The sequence below is a fragment of the Lutra lutra genome, chromosome 10 (genome assembly GCF_902655055.1).
Source record: "Lutra lutra chromosome 10, mLutLut1.2, whole genome shotgun sequence".
Lineage (NCBI taxonomy): Eukaryota > Metazoa > Chordata > Mammalia > Carnivora > Mustelidae > Lutra > Lutra lutra.
In genome coordinates this window covers 107,918,108-107,935,636 of record NC_062287.1, presented here as the reverse complement: position 1 = coordinate 107,935,636, position 17,529 = coordinate 107,918,108, and the positions used below count along the sequence as shown (strand labels likewise).

The window sequence follows — 17,529 nt, the reverse complement described above, 5'->3', positions numbered from 1 at the left end:
CCCCAGTCCTGAGAAAGGCTTGTCCAACTTTATTGCTCACTAAGATCAGGAAAGGGGGGAGGGCGGGGGCGCCCCGGCTCAGCGGCCATCCCTGCTCCAGCGGCGGCCGGCCTGGGCCCCGCCATCGGGGAGAGGTGGCTCTGCGGGGCGCTCCTGGGACGCCCCCCACCTCCGGCCCCATGAACACACCCTCACGCACTCACAAGGACCAATAAATACGGTCCGGACGGCACGGCCGTCCAGCCGCTCCCGGCGGTCCGGCCCCAGGGGCCACCCTCCTCCTTCCAGCTCAGGGGCGGCGGCGGCCCCCACGAGCGGCGCGCTGCGGCCTTGCGGCCCCGGTGCTCCGGAGCGCCAGCCCGGGGCGGCGACCCACGCGGCGGTGGCAGCGGCGGGAAAGCCTGCGGTGCGGGCGGGCCGGGCTCAGCTCAGCGAACAGCGCTCACGCCGGCTCAGCTGCCGGCTCAGCTTGCGGCGCCGCTGCTCCAGGCCTCGTTCCAGGCGCTCGTCCTCCTCCAGGGCGCTGCGAGGGCGCGGCTTCAAGTCAGAGTAGGGGCCCTGCGCCTGCTCTGCGCACCGCCGCCCCCCGCTACCCCGCCGGCCGGAGCGAGCACCTCCCACCCCTCGCCCCCCAGCCCCCCACGCGGACCCTGCCCCACTCACATCCGCTCCCTGTGGTCCAGATCCCGGACCAGCTCGTCGCGCTGGTTCACCAGGGACACCAGCTCCTCCAGCAGAAGCTGCTCTCGGTGCTGCTGCGCAGCCGTTTTCAGCCAGTCTGAGGGCGGAGGAGGCTGAGGGTCAGGAGGCGCCGGCTCCTGTTCTGTCCTGGCTCTCAGCCCCTCCCGCTCCATCTCCCAGGCCCCATCGCCCACCTTCGATAGCAAGCATGGCCCGTAGCTCCCGGCTCAGCAGCTCGAACCTCCGCTCCAGGTCCTGCTCCTCGATGCTGTGTGTGTGGGGATGGCAGGGGGGGGGGGGGGAGGTGGGTCGCAGACAGGCGAAAGGGAGGGGGAGGGGTCCCACCGCTGTGACCGCTCCCTGCCCCCCCATCCCACCTCATTACCCGTTGTGGGGAGGGCTGGCCTGAAGGCAGCTCTGTATCCCTCTCCCTGCACCAAATCATCTTCCAACTGTTCCCCGAGTTCTGGATGTTTATATGGTCTTCTCCCATCCCCACCACTCTGCTCTTTTCTTTTCTTTTCTTTCTTTTTAAAGAAACAACCTTGCAGGATTATTTTGATGATCATTATTCATAAGCCCTAAGTATTAGACCAAAGTTATTCTGAAAAATGATCCAAAATGGCAAAGGAGGCAAAACTGCCTCCTAAATTGTACCAATTTACAAGGTGTACAACTTATACAGGACTTTTCCAGGGGAGGAAATAAGATGACTGAACAACTTTTCAAAAAGATCTTTGCAGAAAGAAGAAAGCGGTGAATAACAGACCAAAGCCACCAAGATTCCCTCTGTTCTACTGGCCCTGGGTTGGCTGTGGATGGCGCCAGCACTGGGCGGGGCCTGCCTGCGCTGGGCGGGACCAGCCCGTGAAGGGTGGGGCCTGCCCGAACTGGGCGGGGCCTGCCTGCACTCACAGCAGCTGCAGCTGGTCCTGCCTCCGGATGAGAGCGTTCTTCTTGTTGACCAACGTGAACCATTCCTGGATCAGCATCTCCTCCTGCAGCTTGTCGGCACCTAGAACCAGGCCAGGACAGTCACAAGGCCTGCCCCCAACCCAGAGGGCAGGAGTAGGGTGGCTGGGGTGTGGGGACGGTGCTTGCTTCCCTGTAGGCATCCCAGAAACCAGAGCCGTGTGCCTCCAGCAAGCTGCTTCCCTTGTCCAGCTGTCAATGGGACAGTGACCCCAGCCTTGCCTCATCCCAACTCCTCCCCAGATCGGGAAGGGCCGCAGGGCTAGGCAGACCTGGTAGCGTGTGTTGGCGAGGGGACTCGGAGGCCTACCCCACCTGACTCCATAAGGCTCCTCAGCTGGGTCTCCACCTCGGCTGCCCGCCCGTCTATCTGTCTCTGCTCCTGCTCCAGGGCCTGCAGCTCTGCGCACACATACTGACTTGTGTCCTGGAACCTTTGCTGCAAAAAAGGGGGGCAAAGGCCGGAGTGGGCTCAGCCCAGGCTCTGCCTAGAGAGTGCCGCCCACCAGCTCCGCCTGCCCCAGCCCATCTTACCAGCCCAGCCTCCTCCGCTGGACTTGGGGGTGGCTCCTCCGAGTGGGCACTCCCACCTGCAGACAGAGACCAAGCTAAGTCATCTCCAACTGACACCAGCCCCCCAGAGGATCCCCAGCTCACAATCGATCTGTGAACAGCCTGAACTGAGCTGGGTCATTCCTCCCGCAGAACTACTCACCAGGGGGCTGCTGTGGGGCTGTGGTTGTAGGCGGGCCAGGGGCTGAGCTGGGGTCAGGGCTCAGGCCTTCCTGTGGAGAAAGAGGCCAGTGAGGCCTTGTAGGGCTTTCCCAACAGTACCCCCCTGGGGCCAGCCATAGCCTCTTGCACAGGTAGGACAGGAGGGCCTCAGCTCAGGCCCTGCCCACCCTGCTGCTTCTCCAGTCCTGAGTGCACAGAGCTCCACCCCAGCCCCTCTAGGGAAACTGCCTCTTCAGGCCTTCACCCTCCCTGGCCCTGTGGTCCTGGGCCGGTCTACTCCCACTCTTGGAGCTGCACAGTCCTTGTTCCTGGGGCTGGGCTGATAAACCCTGGCTTCAGGGGATTTTGTGAGAGCCAGGGATGAAAGGCTGAGAAGGACCTGACAGGGGCCTCTCCCTCCCTCTCTCGTCCCCTCCTCCATGGAGCTCCATCAGGCCACTTCCCACTTGTACCACCTAGCACTTGCGTCTCGATCATGGCCATGGGCCCACACAGTGACACGTGCTACTGAGCCAACCTGATACAACTCATTGCAGGACCAAGGCCATCCTGAACCGGCACCTACATGTCCTGGCCAAAAGGGGGCACCCTCCCACTTTATCAAATCTCACACCTGCTGGGCTCTCCACAGGACCCTCAGAAAAGGCCAGGTTGGATTTCAGCCTGGAAAGGCAGGGCTGGCCCTTTTTTTTTTTTTTTTAAAGATTTTTTATTTATTTATTTTGACAGAGACCACAAGTAGGCAGAGAGGCAGGCAGAGAGAGAGAGGGAGAAGCAGGCTCCCCACGGAGCAGAAAGCCCCATGCTGGGCTCGATCCCAGGACCCTGGGATCATGACCTAAGCCAAAGGCAGAGGCTTTAACCCATTGAGCCACCCAGGTGCCCCAAGGCTGGCCCTTAATAGGCCCCACCCCTGGCCACCCACTGGGAGAGGCAGCTGGAGGGATGGGGGGCCTCAGGTCCACCGATAGATCAGGTCCCCTCTGATGGCTCCTGCTCCAGCCCCCCTTCTGGGTCACAGGGTGGGAAGAAAGGCTTGAACCACCTGGCTGTCCAGCCCACCCTGCGCTCCTCAGAGAGGCACCCCTGGACACACCCCGCTCAGGGGCTGTCCTCTGTGGCCTGGGTCAGCAGCAGCCATTCCCCAAGCCCTGCCTGCCGACTCCACCCTCAAGCCACAACTGAGGGGTCTTCCTAAAGCAGTCACGTGCTGGTGTCAGTCTCCTCCGACCCCCGCCTCAGCCCTCAGCCTTGTGGCCAAGACCTGGTGGCAGCTCCAGCCTCTACTACTACCCCCTAACCGTGTGTGTGGACTTTCACTTCCCCAAATAGCTTCCTCTGCCCAGAATGGCCTCTCTCTGGGGCGGCCTCACATCAGCAAGCTTCATGACCCAGCTCAGCTCCACCTCCTTGAGGCTCCTTCAGGTTCTCACAGGCTCTGTCCCCGTCCCTCACCTTCACACATCCTGAAGCCTCACTGATCCCCAGGCTGGACAGTGCTCCTACATGGCCTCCCAGGCTGTCCCCATCACAGCGCCCACGCCGTCATGGCTGCTGGCTACCCGTGTCTCCCTGCCCAGAGGTAGCCCCTGCAGACGGGGGTGGGAGGGGTGGCCAGGGGGTGCACGTGGGGACCACCGATGAAGGGCTATTGACTAAACATTGATGCCTTCGGCACAGCGCATATACGGACTCCTTCAGTTCCCCCAACGACCCCGGGCGTCCGGTGATTACCATCCCCAGTTTACAGATGAGGAAACTGGAGGTCAGCGATGAGGCTCATACAGAGCCTGGCTTAGCACCCAGGGCTGTCCAAACCCGTGATTTGTTCCCAAGCTTGGCCACCAATTTGCTCTTTGCCTCTGGGCCAGTCACACCCACTGGGCTTCTGTTTGTGTCTTTTTTGTGTGGGAGGAAGCACAGCCCTGTGTAATCTGGGGGTCGCAAAGCTCCAGAAAGGCATCTGGGGGAGAAAACAGTCCCCCCCACTTTTTCTTAAAGATTCTATTTATTTATTTAACAGACAGAGACAAGTAGGCAGAGAGAGGGGGGGAAGCAGGCTTCCTGCCGACCAGAGAGCCGGATGTGGGGCTCCATCCCAGGACCCTGGGATCATGACCTGAGCTGAAGGCAGAGGCTTAACCCACTGAGCCACCCAGGCACCCCAACAGTTCCCCTTTTTTTGACAGCACCCTGAAGGGGTGTCGCAAGGCCACTCTGGGAGGAACTTTCACGCCCTTGCATGCTTCTCATCCTCAGGGAGAGAGCACAGAGAGGTTAAATGGCTCGCCCAGGGTTACACAGCCAGTCAATACTGCGGGGCTTTATAGAAAGTGCCATTTAAGAGTTCTGGGTTCACAGGTGAACCTCAACTTCCTCTGCCTCTTCCTTCATCTCCCTGAGCCTCAATGTTCCCACCTGCAAAATGGGGTGATCATTCCTCCCTAGAAGGGGCATTGTGTGGAGTCAGTTAGGAGCCGATAAGGAGTCATGGGGACAGGCGAGGGACAGGGAAGTGGGCTCTTCACCAGGCAGAGCAGGCAGAGGCAGGAGGGTGAAGGGAAAACCCCAACCTCAGCAACAACTCAGCTTACTCACACCAGCCCTGATGGGAATGCCAGTGCTTCCTCATGTCTGACCCCAATTCCGCTTTCTATACCCTCATGTATGGCCCCTCCTCCAGGAAGCCTTCCTGGGCAGAGGCTCCTGCCTTCCCTATGGTGTCGCTTCCACCCCACCCCAGCTTCAAGGTGCCTGACTTCATCCCAGCCAGGACTCTGGGAGCTCCCAAGGGCAGGAACAGGCCTGACCTTCTCCCATCGCATGTATGGGGCATGGGGGATGGGAATGGCCAAGAAGGAGGAGTCCCAGGGTGCCTGGGTAGTGGAGGGTCTGACTCTTGGTTTCTGCTCAGATCATGATCTCCGGGTCATGGGATCGAGCCCTGTATCAGGCTTGGCACTCAGCGCAGACTCTGCTCGAGATTCTCTCTCTCTTCCTCTGTTCTTCCTCCTGCTTCTCTCGCTCTCTCTCTCAAATAAATAAATAAATAAATCTTTAGGGGAAAAAAGAAACAAAACAAAACGAGGTGTCCCCTCCAGGCCTATGGGACAAGGTCTGGAGAGGGGCCTGGCTTGGAAGGACCAGATGCTGGGACTTGGGCAGAGAAAGGTATAGGATGGAGCCTCCCCTTTGAGATTTAAAGAGCCACTGACACGGGGCACCTGGGTGGCTCAGTGGTTAAAGCCTCTGCCTTCAGCTCAGGTCATGATCTCAGGGTCCTGGGATCGAGCCCCACATCGGGCTCTCTGCTCACAGCAGGGAGCCTGCCTCCTCCTCCTCTCTTTCTCTGCCTGCCTCTCTGCCTACTCATGATCTGTCTATCAAATAAAAAAAAAATTAAAAAAAAAAAAAAAAAAAAAGAGCCACTGACACACATCAAGGAGGCATTGCCAGAGGCCAACAGATTGGCCCATGGGTGGCTGTGTCTGACCCCTGCCTACCACATCCCCTATGGGTGCCTCTGGGCACCTCCTGTCTCTCATTCCCAATGCCTGCCTCTGACTCTGTCCTTAAGGCTTTGTCACTGCAAGATGGCCTCATCCCCACCTGCGGGCCTTAGTTCCGTGGGATGATAGGCAGGCTGATCCCTAAGTGAGACCCAAGCTTTCCTGCCAGCAGTAGCTGCAGCAGGTCCCCCCAAGTGAGAACCACCCCCTCTCAGCTTTCATCTGGGAAAGCTTGCCCACCTGATTTATCAGCCTCGCTCATATGGCTGCTTCTTCCAGAAAGACTTTCCCAGTGTGTGCCCTCCTTTCTTTAGAACTCAGGGCTCATCCCCGGGCAGTTGAAGGCATGGATGGCCTCACAGAGCTGCCCCTGCTGTCACAGGCAGGACGGGTGCACTGGACGGAAGGAACCCCAGCTGGAAAGCCATTTCAGCCGAAATGGCTTCAGTTTTCTTGAGCAAATCCCTGCCTTCTCTGGGACCGTCCCCCTTTCAGTGCAGTGACCATGGGACACCCTGAGATCTGCAGGGGCAGGGGACATCGGCACCTGGCTGGGTCTACCATCTCCAACCTCCCGTTATCAGAGAAGAATGGGTCTCCAGGATCTGGAGTTAAAATCCGAGTCAGAGATCCTTAGGGTTGAGAGGCCCTGCATGGTCCCTGTGAGCACAGAAACTCTGTCCCAGCTTACAGGACAACGGTGGCCCCTGGGTCACCTGCAGGGTGACCTTTTCCCTGCAGGGAAAGAAACACCCAACCCACTTTACAGTTCATAAACAGCAGTGCGCTGAGTGCTGAAAACATGAAACCTTCTAGGAACTTCCTACTCCAGCCCACCAGTCTACCACCTGGGTGTCAGGCATTAGAGACCATTAGCCTATATCCCAAGACTGGAGACAAAGGTGGAGCCTCTGCCCCCGCCGCCGCTCCGGGGCCTGGGGGGCCTCGGCTTGCATGTGTCCCCAGCGCAGGAGCTCACTACCTCGCCGGGGGACTCTCCCGCAGCACCTCGGTCCCTCCACTCAGAAAGCGCCTCGCCGGGTCCAGCTGAATCCCGCCGCCCTGGGCCAGCCCTGCTCTTGGGACCCCTCCCGGCCCGTGCTTCTCTGCCGCGCTCTCCCGATCCCCGCGCCACAGGGGGCACTCACTGCGGCCGCCGCTCCGGAAGTCCTACTAGCGGCTCCTGCGGCTCCTGCGGCTCCCGCCGCTCCGGCCGCTCCCGGGTCCGCGTCGTCCACCGAGGAGTTGCTGTTCCGCAGCCGCGAGCGCCTCTTCTTCAGCAGGTCGGCGTCGCGCACGTGGGCAAAGGAGCCGTGCGCGCGGGGCGGGGGCACCGGCCCGGCCTCCCCGTTGACCGACGGCCGCCGCAGCCTCACGCCGCCCCCCGCGCCCGGCGCCCCGGCCCCGTTCACCAGCCCTTCGGCCGGGGGCACGGACGCCCGGGCTCCGGGGCCGTCGGCAGGGGCCTCCGCCGCGCGCGCCTCCTGGGCCGCCGCGGCACCGTGGTCCTTGGAGGCCGCCTCGGGAGCCGCCCGGTCCGCGCGGTTCTCGGGCTTCTCGGGCTCCTTGGGCCCCTTGGGCTCCTCCGGCGCCTCGGCCCGGTGCTCGCGCAGCCGCTGCGCCAGGCCCCCGGCGTCGTGCAGGCCGTCGGGCGGGCTCGGCCGGGCGCCGGCCACACAGTACGTGCCGGCGCCGCCGCCGCCCTCCAGCTGCACCAGCTGCAACTCCTGCCCGGTGCAGAAGGCGCGGATCTGGCACAGGTACGTCATGACGATGAGCTTGTCGGGCACCGACAGCAGCACCATGTCCGCCGGCTCCAGCAGCCGCGACACGCCCAGGGCCGCGAAGCCATCGAAGGCCTAGGAATGGGGGCGCTGGGGATCAGCGGCGGCGGCGGGCGTTACCCGGCGACTGGCACGCCAGGGGCAGCCTCGCAACGCCTTCCCCCTTCCATTGGGGGAAATCTAGCTGCAGGGCCCGCCCCCGCCGTCACCCAGCAACCGCACACCAAAGGGTGGTTTGGGAAAAACCATCTGGTGGAAATATGCTGTAAAACAAAACTAAACTAAACTAAGGAAAACGAACGATTTAAAGCTCAAGAGAGTTAAAAAGTGGCAAAACTTCCAAAGTCCTCGGCTGGGGCCCTGCAGCCCCCAGATTCCTCTCCTGAAGAGTTAGGGACGCGCCCGAAATCGTAGTCCTAGGCCTGGCTCTAGAACCCTTCTCTCCAGGCGTGGTTCCCGCCTCATCTCACCTGCTTGTTGTTCTGTTTGATGTTGAGCGGATCCAGGGAGGCATAGTCACTGCAGAGAGAGCGCTGGTCAGAGGCTAGGCTCCCACAGCCCTCCCGGGAGGCTCCCTCATTCTCTCCCACCAGCTCTGGCGGCTCACATCTTGTCTGGGTAGAATCGATGCAGGATGGCACAGAAGGCCAAGCCATTGCGCCACGATGTAGTGAAGTTGGTGACTCGGACGCCACGGTAGCCAGCGGTGACTTCCTGGCACCACTCCAGCAGGGACTGACTGGAGCTGACCGGGGCAGGCGGTTCCTAGGGACACAAGGATGGGCTCAGGGCATGTGAACATAGGACCGTGCCCTCTGCCCCTCGGGCAGAAAACAGCCCCAGCTCTGGGTTTGCAGGGATCACCAGAGACCACTGGTCAGAGCCCTGGGACCAGGCAAAGGGTTTCCAGCTCTGCGGTTATCTACCAAGGTCACCTAAAAGGTCAGTGGCCCCCAGGCAAGATCAGAGGTCACCAGCGGCCACACCTCAAGGTCAGCCCAGAAAATCAGCTTAGGGGGTGTCTGGCTCCATGCAGCCCAGGGAAGACAAGAAGGGGGAGCCAGGGCATCCTGCGAGAGGAGAGGGTGAGGGGGGCTCCTTGAAGCTGAGCCCCTGTCCCACCACTCCCCAGTCCACCAGGTGGGTCCATGCAGAGCCGCCGTTAGCTCAGCCCCAGGTTAGTGGGAAGCAGCAGACTGGGCGCTCGGCGGCCCCCATCCCTACCTGGCTGCCCGGCAGCCTCCTGTCCTCTTCAGGCTCCTCTGGGGAAGAGGCCCCTGAGGGCTTGGGCACCCCGGCCCCTGCCCCGCTGGCCACCTGCACCTCAGTCAGGCTGGCCTCTGGGAGGTCTGCCTCAGCTGCTTTCCCCTTCTCCGTCCCCGAGACCCCAGCTTCTGCATCCTGGGCCTCCAAAACACCGGATTCATTCTCTGGCGGCCCAAAACCCTCCACCTGTGCTTTCAGGGCTCCCCAAGCCCCAGACTTGGTCTCTGAAACCCCCTGAGCCCCAACTTCCACCTCCTGGACCCTTAAAACTGTACTCTCCACCTCTGCCTCTGCTCCCTGAGGCCCTAAAACTCCATACTTAGTGATGGGATCCTGTAAAGCCTCGTATTTGAGGGTCCCCCCAAACCCAGTCTCTGCTTCCTGGACCCCCAAAGTCTCAGCCTTCTCAGCCTCTAACACTGTAACTTCTGTCTGATGAGTCCCCAGTTCCTCAGCCTCTGCCATTCCAGCCTCTGTCCCTAAAACCCTTGAATCTGTCACCTCCGTCTCCTGGGCTCCTGTTATCTCATTCTCTGTCCTGGGGACCCCTGAACCCCCAGCTTCTAGCTCCTGGGCCCCCAGTATCTCAATTGCTGCCATCTCAATCTCGAATACTGGCATCCCTGAACCACCCACCTCTATTTCCTGGGTCCCTGCTATCTCAGATTTTATCCCTGAAACCCCCACTTTTGTCTCTTGGGTCCCCAATATCTCCACCTCTGCCCTCCCAGCCTCTATCTCTGGCATCCTGGAAGCTCCCACCTCTGTCTCCTGGGCCCCCCATATTTCAGATTCTGCTGTCTCAGCCTCTATCCTCAGTATCCTTGAACCACTAGCTTGCTCCTGGGTCCCCAATATCTCAGTCTCTGCCATCCTAATCTTTGTCCCCAGAAATCCTAAATGCTCAGCCTCCATTTTCTGGGTTCCCGGTTCCTCAGACTCTGCCATTCTGGCAGCCTCTGAGTTCAGGACCCCTGATCCCACGGTCTTCGCCTCCTGGGCCCCCAATACCTCAACTTCTGCTGTCCCAGTCTCTATCTCTGGGAATCCTGATCCCCTCATTTCTGTCTCCTGGGTCCCCAGTACCTGTGACTCTGCCACCCTAGTCTCTGTTCCCAGGATGCTCAAATCCCCAGCCTGTGCCTCCCCAAACCCCAGATCCCTAGACATATCTCCTTGGTCAGCTGCTGGTGGGGCCCTCTGGTGCCTGCTCACCTGGGACCTGATGCTTGCTGCTCCAACAGAGGGACCCTGCTCTGGGCCTGTCCCCCCAACACCAGGGGCTCTGCCTCTCACCTCTGCACCCTCTCTCTCCTGGCCTGTGGCAGCCCTGGCCCCCTTGAGGTCACCGAGAGGCCAGGTGTGCCCCGCAGGCTCCGCTGGGGGCGCGCTCAGGATTGTGGGAGACTCATTCCTGCTCCTGACCCCTGCCCTTCCCTGGCAGCCCCTTGAAGGAGCCTCGGGAGTCTCCTTGAATCTGGCCTCAGACATCACCCCTGTAGCCTCCAACCCCTTGGTGTCCTCGTGTCTCACCTTTGACCTTTGCTCAGCATCCACTTGACTCGGTTCTAAACTCTCTTCAGCCTTCCCCGCGCTGATGTCTGACCTCTTAGTGTTCACCTCTCTGCCTCCTGACTCGTGCCCGGTGTCCACCACCCCCCCAGCCCCTGGCCTGTCCCCAGAGCTCCCCTCCTCCACCTCGGGTTTCTGCCCTACCAAAGAGACTCTGGAGCCTCCACCCTCGATGCCCGGGCCCAGCCCGGGTCCCTGAGCCTCTGTCCCTTCCTGAGGGCTTCCCTGGGCCTGGGTCTCCCCAGAGGAACCCACTCCTGCTAGGGGAGCCCCTAAGGCTTTGGGAGCCTCATCTTCCCCTTGGGCGCCTGGGGGCCAAGGGGCATCAGAGCCTTTCCGGAGCCGAGGGGCTGGGGTGGGGGCCGCATCCTGGCCTGGCTGTCTTGAGGACCTGAGGGGAGAGCAGGAGAAAGCATTGGGGAACCCACGTAGCTCCCCTTTGACAGCCCCATCCCCACATTTCTGATTGCTGAGGCCCCGGAAAGGCAGGTAGGTAGGGGGAATGGAGCTTTCTAACAGTGGGGCAGGGGATGGAGGCAGGGTCCATCCCAAATCTCACCTCCTCTCTGGTGGGGTTCCCGGGGGCCTCGGGGCCTTGAGCCCCTCCTGGCCCCCTGCCACAGCAGCTGGTTCTGATCCCTGGCCCCGGGAGGCCCTGGCTGGGGGCGCAGGGGCACTCACAGGGGCTGGGCTGGTATCCTCCGTGCTAGAAGGGTGGGCAGCTGGGGAGGAAGGAAGGGAGGGGCGCTGAGGCCTGGGCCCTGAGACTAGAGGTCCATTCCCTCCCCAGCCCCAGCCCCCCAGCCTGGGCCTTACCTGCCTGTGGGGGCTGTACCCGGCCCCCCTCCTCCTCCTCACAAACTGTCTTCAGCTCCCGAGGTGGGTCTGGGGGGAGGATAGGGGGCAGGTCAGCCCAGGGGAGGGCCCTTCAGGTCGGACCCCTTTCCCCCCAACCAGAGTCTTGGGCCTACCTGGGAAACGCCCCAGCCTTAGGGCACCGCCCCGGCCTGCGAGAAGAGACAGGCCCTCGGATGCAGAGAAAGAGAGAGAGAGAACCGCAGGGAAAGACAGAAACAAAGCCTTAATGAGCCAAGGGAAGGGTGAGGAAGCTAGTGGCTGAGCACGAGGGTGGGTGGCGAGGGCTGGGGAACCAGGCAGGCATCTCCCCGCCACGCTTTCGGCCGGGCCAGCTCAGGACAGGTGCCAACCTGGGCAGGCACCCCGTCCGGGCTGAGGAGAGGGCCTGGGGGACTCAGCTAATGAGCTAGGCTGCCATGGGACTAGGAGCCAAGTTTGGACAGTCAGAGCTGCTGGGCAGGTTGGGATTGCCTGGGCAGGAGCGAGCCCCCCGACTGGGCATGCGCCAGCGGCCCGCAGCCTGGCTTACCCCCACCCTCCCTCGGTACTGGTGATCTCATCCACGGCAGGCTATGAGCCCACCTGGCTGCAGGGCATGAGCCCGTGCTTCGGGGGCCCCTGGGCCATTAGCCTCCTCCTCATCGCTCTCAGCAAAGTCGTCCAGGTTGCCCACATCGCTTGGCTTCACGCTCATGAGGCTGGCAAGACTCTGCATGTCATCGTCCCTGGTGGGGGGCGGGGGGGGTCAGAGGTCGGGGGTGAGGGCTGGGGTCGGAGGTGCAGACCGAGGCCAAGGACAGAGGGCGGGCACTCACGTGGCGCGGCCCTCCCGCAGCAGAACCCCGGAGAGGGTGAGGCTCAGCTCAGCGTGTACCACCTTCACCGACTTGGGCTTTAGCCGCAGCCGCAGGGGGACTGGGGCCAGCACGGGCCCCGCGTGGTGGGCCAGGTCCACGTCGGCCGTGGCCAGCACCTTCCGCTGCCCCTTAGACTCCTGCAGGCCAGGGAGAGGGGCCGGGGGAAGGGCCATCAGTGCCATCCCACAGCCCCCAAGAGCCCGGGCCCCAGCCTGCCGGGCCACTCACATTCTCAATAACGAATGTCCACTCTTTGGCCTCGTACTGGTCCACGTGAGGGTCCTAGGGAAAGGGGGCACTGGTGAGTACAGGGGCTCTGGGGTGAGGGCAGAGTGGGGAGAAGGGCCAGCTGTCTCTCATACTGCTCGTGGCCCCACGTGTGCATGCTACCTCCTCCGAGGAGACCTCCTGGGCCACCCCCACCCCCATCTCGGTTCTCAGTGTCACCCCTTTGTGCTCTGCTATTTGGATAGATAACTCACTGGGGATCCCCATGTTGCCCCCCCCCACCCCATTCCCACCTGTGTAGAAGGGCTAGGGACTCACCCTGTAGAGGGTCACAGAGATGTCCACATTCTCCGGCACCATCCACACCACAGTGCCCCGGTACGGGTTCTGGATGCCTGGCTGCCAGCTGTGGGCCTGTAAGGCACGGTCTGAGGTCTCCCTGACTCACGGCTCTCCCCTCGCCCCCTGCCCTTAGCCCCAGATTCGACCTCATCTTTCTCTCCTTTATATGGTTTCAGATCCAAACCTACACCTGACTCCACTCCCCCATCAGGCCTCACTCACACACTGTCCCCACACCGGGCTGGCCTCACCCCCAGCTGGCGGCCTCCCCCACCTTGGAGCAGACTCGTCGGTTCCGCCGGGTCCACACCACCACCAGCTTATCGGGTTGCCTGGGGGTGGGGAGAAGGAGGTTCTACTCAGTTAGGCCCACCTGGCCTGGCTCTCCATCTCCTCCAGGGTCTTCTTTCTGTCCACATCCCCCTCCCCCCGGGAGATGGCCCAGGCAGCTGGTTATCGGGAGCCACCAGGAGCAGGGTGAGGCTGCGCAGGCAGGGCGGGGCCCAGGGCAGAAGGGCAAAGGCCCCATGTGGGTCTGCAGGGATCGTGAAGACAGACAGCAAGAGAGACAGTGACGTTCAGAGAGACAGGCACATACAGAGACAGAAAGACCCACATAAACCCAGCAAGGACCTTGCAAGAGACACAGACTTAGAGACACCGAGAGAGACAGACTCAGAGTTAAACAAACCTGTTCACTCACAAATATGGGGGGAGTGCACTCTGTAAACCTAGCCCAGTTTAGGGGCAGAGCAGAGCTAAGGGGAGGCAAGACCCTTCAGGGGCTGGGGACGACAGAGGTTGGGGAAGAGTGCCAGTCAAGAAGGAAAATAAATTAACAAGCGGACTTCAGGGAGATGGGAGAGAGCCACTGGGATCCTCTTGAGGTTGGGGTGTCTGAGCAGAGGCTCAGAGGGGAGGGACAGGCTGTGCACAGGTCTGGAGAAGGAGGGCTCCAGGAAGAAGGAATGGCAAGTGCAAAGGTCTGAGGTTGGGGGGAGGCTTGGGGTCAGAGTGAGGGGTAGAGGGTGGGAGGTGGTCGGAGAGGAAGAGGGTCAGCTTGCCATTAGATACCCACCCACAGCCCGGAGGCCCTGAGAATCAGCCATGCTCCCCAACTCTCAAACCCTGAGCTCTGGACTCTAGCTTTTCAGGGCTCCTGACTCCCACAAGGGGCATCAAGGAAGACTTCCAGAGGGTGACCACCGGGCTGAACCGCACAGGCCAGGGCAGACTCAGGGGAGAGGCAGAGATGTGAAGAGACAGATAACACAAGAGCAACAAGTTGCTTGCGCCGGGCCCAGCCACCCAGAACTGACACATGGCTGGGCCGGGGAGGGAGAAGGCTGTCTCAGGTTAGAGGGTCCAGCTGTAATCCAGGAGGGTGGGGGTGGTTGAGGGGACCATGAGGCCGAGGACAGGACAAGAGGCCTTCTTGCCTGTGCCCAGCCCCAAGCCAGGACGCTTAGGTCTGCCTACCTCACCGTCCCTCTGTGGGCTGAGGCTGGACAAATGGCTTCCTGGTTAGCCCCTGAGGATGCTGAGGCCCAGAGAGGTTGGGAGCCAGGCAAGGTCACAAAGCAGAGCCCAGAGCCCTCCGGCCTGCAGCCAAGCTCCCCTTCCCAACCCCAGACTGCAGGCGATGGCTGAGCAAGGTAGCCATGGGGACTTCCCAGAAAGGGGAAGCAGACAGGGGGTGCCTAGAGAGGGTGGGGTCTGGCCAGGCGGCCTGACTCAGGCTGGGCACACCCTCCTGGGGAGTCAAGACCTGGGCAGGGGCAGCTTCCTAGCCTGGACTCCCGTGACTCAGATGCATTGCCACTGCCCGCACCCCAGGCCTGGGCTCTGGGACCATGCCCAGCGTCCCCACCTTGGCCTCCCCCAGGATCCTGGGGCAGAAGGCAGAAGGCAGAAGCCAGAGGCCGGGGTTCAAATCCTAGCCCTGTGCTGTGTTACCTTAGCCAGGCCCTGGTCTTTTCTGGGCCTCGCCAAGGCAGTGAGCCGGCCCTCTGGCTGGCCCAGTCAAAACCAGGGATATGGCTGCTGCCCCAGGGACCCTAGCCTCCTGCTCATTCCCCTCCCTTTGGACCCCATAATCCCTTCCTGCCTGAGCAGCTCTTCCTCTTGGGAGCCTAAATTTAGCCAGGCCTGGCCCTGGCGGGTGAGGCCCCCACAGCTGTGCCCTAATCCAGCCAAGGGAAGCCGACACCAGCGAACACCAGTGAACACGTATATTTAGGGTGTGACGCAGGGGTCCCGGCAGCTGCGGGTAGGAGCACATGAACAAGATGCCCCCTGGGGCCCTTGGGCGGTCCAGCTAGGTCCTGTATACTCTCACCTATCCTCCCCAGCCCGCAGCCGCGCCCTCCAAGCCCTCTCCTCCCAGACTCAGAGCCCTTCGGCCCTCAGGCTCCTTTAAGCTGATGGGGCCTCCCTCCTCATCCCTCCCAGTGCTCAGTTTCCCCTTTTAAGGACATTGTGGAGACACAGCCAGCCTCCCAGCACCCACTCTGGCCGAAGTGTGTGTGTGGGTCCCTCTGGCTTAACAATCGGAAAGGGGGGGGGGGGAGGGGCACCCTTGCTCCGCGCCGCGGCCCATGGAGGTTTCTGCCACGACCAGGCCACCCGCACACCTCAGAATTTGCTCCCTTTTCTGATGTTACCCCAACCGTCCCTCTGGTCACAAAAACATGAGACCTCCCTTCCCCCAGCGCTGAGCGCCACTAGGGAAGGTGTGAGCACAGATTCTCAGGCCTGCCAGTTCAGACCTCCACTCCCCCAAAGCGACCCACACCCTCAACTCCAGGGGTCCCACAAGCTGCAGAGGCATTTTTGAGTCTCTGTGTCGGGGCCCAAGGTGGGGGCAAGGGGCCACCCGGCTGGGGGCAGGGTTCTCTCGGGCTCCAGCGGCGCCGTGGGGTCCCAGCCGGTCTGCGGAGGCCCCCAGGCCTCCCTGCCACTCACCATTTCTTGGTGCACTCCACCACCAGCTCGTGGTAACAGGCCACAAACTGGAACTTGGCGGCCCTCTTGCCCACGCGCTGCAGGCGCTTCCACACCGAGGTCATGGCCCCCGCCGCCCCCGGCGCCCGCTCCTCAGACTCGGGGCTCCCGCTGGCCCACGGCCGCTGGCCAGGCCTGGGTCCCCATGGTCCCCCGGGCTGCTATCCGCGCCGCCCGCCCCGTCCGTCGATGTCCGAGGCTCGGACCCGAAGCCTATCACCCGGCTGCCGCCGCTGGGGCCCGCCGGGTGGTCGAGCTGAGCCGGCCGGGTCGTCGGGGCGCGTCGGGTCGCGGGAGCGCTGAGCGGCGAGCGCGCCGTTTCCTGGAGCCGCACCCCCGTCGGAAGGCGGGCGGGGCTCCGGCGGGGGGCGGGGGCCCGGCCGGAGCCGGGGCGGGAGCGGGGGGCGGGGCGGCCCGGCTTCCGGGGCCTCGCGCGGCTGCGGCTGTTGGGACGGGAGCTGAGGGGGTGCCTGGGGGGCGTACCAAGGGGGCCGCCCGGACAGCACAGCCCGCAGATAGCGCGCGGAGGCGGTGTGGACGCGTGGGCCGGGGAGAGAGCTACCAGCAACTTGGTGCCGCCCTCAGGAGCACTGCCCCGGCCGCCACCCTTCCTGCCCACAGCCCTAGGGAGGTACGTACTGATTGATGATGGCCCCATTTCACAGGTGGGGAAACAGAGCCCCAGAAAGAACAGACATGCTCAGGGCCACGCTGCGAATCTGGGCCAGAGCCAACTGTCAACACTGCGGTGGCAGACTCCTGCTGTCACCCAGGTCTTAGAGCAGAATCAGGGGTCAACTGGAGTGTCCCTACCTTTGGGTAGCACGCATTTGCCAGTCACGGAACCTGATTCCTTGGCTGTCAAGTGGGAAGACAGTCCCAACACCCCACAAGCAGCTGATTTCCAACAAGCGTGTGACCTTGGGCAAAGTACTAACATTCTGAGCCTCAGTTTCTACCTCTGTTAAATAGGGATAATTATAGTTCTGACTCTTACACCATTGAGAGTAGGAAATCTTGGGAAGCATTCCCTACGTAGACTGGCTGATTTTCTGAGGTCTCATTAAATGGAATCCGTTATTGCAGCTGGAGGGAGAGAGAGAGAGAGAGAGAGAGAGAGAGAGAGAGAGAGTGTGTGTGTGTGTGTCTAAGCAGGAGCTTGGGCTACACACACACATATACTCTCCCTCTCCTAAGAAGCCTGCCCCAGGCATTAGCTGCCTTGTTCACACCTAGATCAGAGCCCTTATTGCCTACGTTCGGGCCCAGCATGCTAATGAGCACCTCCAGGTGTCAGGGCGGGAGTTAGGGAACTGCCCTGGGGCAGCTCGTCAGCTTTCCCTCCCTGCCGGCACTGGGCAAGGTTTGTGAACGGACTGCAACCTGGTGCTTAATAAATACTTGGTTTGAACAGGCTCTCTGATCTGCCAAGAGTGCCGGCTGTTGTCTCCAGAGGCAAGGGACCGTGTGCAGGGTGTGGGGGTGAGCAGCCTGGAAGCCTAAGTGTGTAACCACGAGGTCCTCTCCTCTTCGTCTCAGGGAGCTGTAGGGGTTTTATGTGTGTGCCTGGAGGTCTGAACACCCATCATCCCCAAATGTGCAGGCTTCTTCCGGCGAGCCTGACACGGGTTTGTCTCTCAGGCCCAGCAGTGTGGTCCCCTCTAAGAGGAAGTCCCTCATACACAGGCCTAAGGTCTCCAAGTGCTGTTGGGCAGCCAGGCG

The 17,529-nt window shown here is 61.8% G+C and overlaps 1 protein-coding gene across 11 annotated transcripts; it reads right to left on the bottom strand.

The window, feature by feature from the left end:
• Positions 1–6: 6 nt before the first annotated feature.
• Positions 7–16,148, bottom strand: EHBP1L1 (EH domain binding protein 1 like 1). Of its 11 annotated transcripts, none has more exons than XM_047691774.1 (20): positions 15,769–16,148; positions 13,079–13,136; positions 12,781–12,876; positions 12,463–12,516; positions 12,193–12,371; positions 11,960–12,102; positions 11,491–11,526; positions 11,336–11,404; positions 11,079–11,241; positions 8,906–10,910; positions 8,289–8,446; positions 8,152–8,200; positions 7,046–7,756; positions 2,369–2,438; positions 2,188–2,243; positions 1,969–2,092; positions 1,597–1,696; positions 876–949; positions 664–778; positions 7–523 (listed from the first exon to the last, which is right to left on the bottom strand). In XM_047691774.1, the coding sequence occupies exons 1-20, from the start codon at positions 15,870–15,872 to the stop codon at positions 424–426; spliced, it is 4,464 nt and encodes a 1,487-aa protein (XP_047547730.1). In that variant the 5' UTR covers positions 15,873–16,148; the 3' UTR covers positions 7–423. The 11 variants fall into 11 exon arrangements, with proteins under 11 accessions (XP_047547730.1, XP_047547734.1, XP_047547735.1 ...); XM_047691778.1 differs by having other exon boundaries at positions 10,163–10,910; positions 15,769–16,146; XM_047691779.1 differs by having other exon boundaries at positions 10,481–10,910; positions 15,769–16,146.
• Between the last annotated feature and the right edge of the window lie 1,381 nt (positions 16,149–17,529).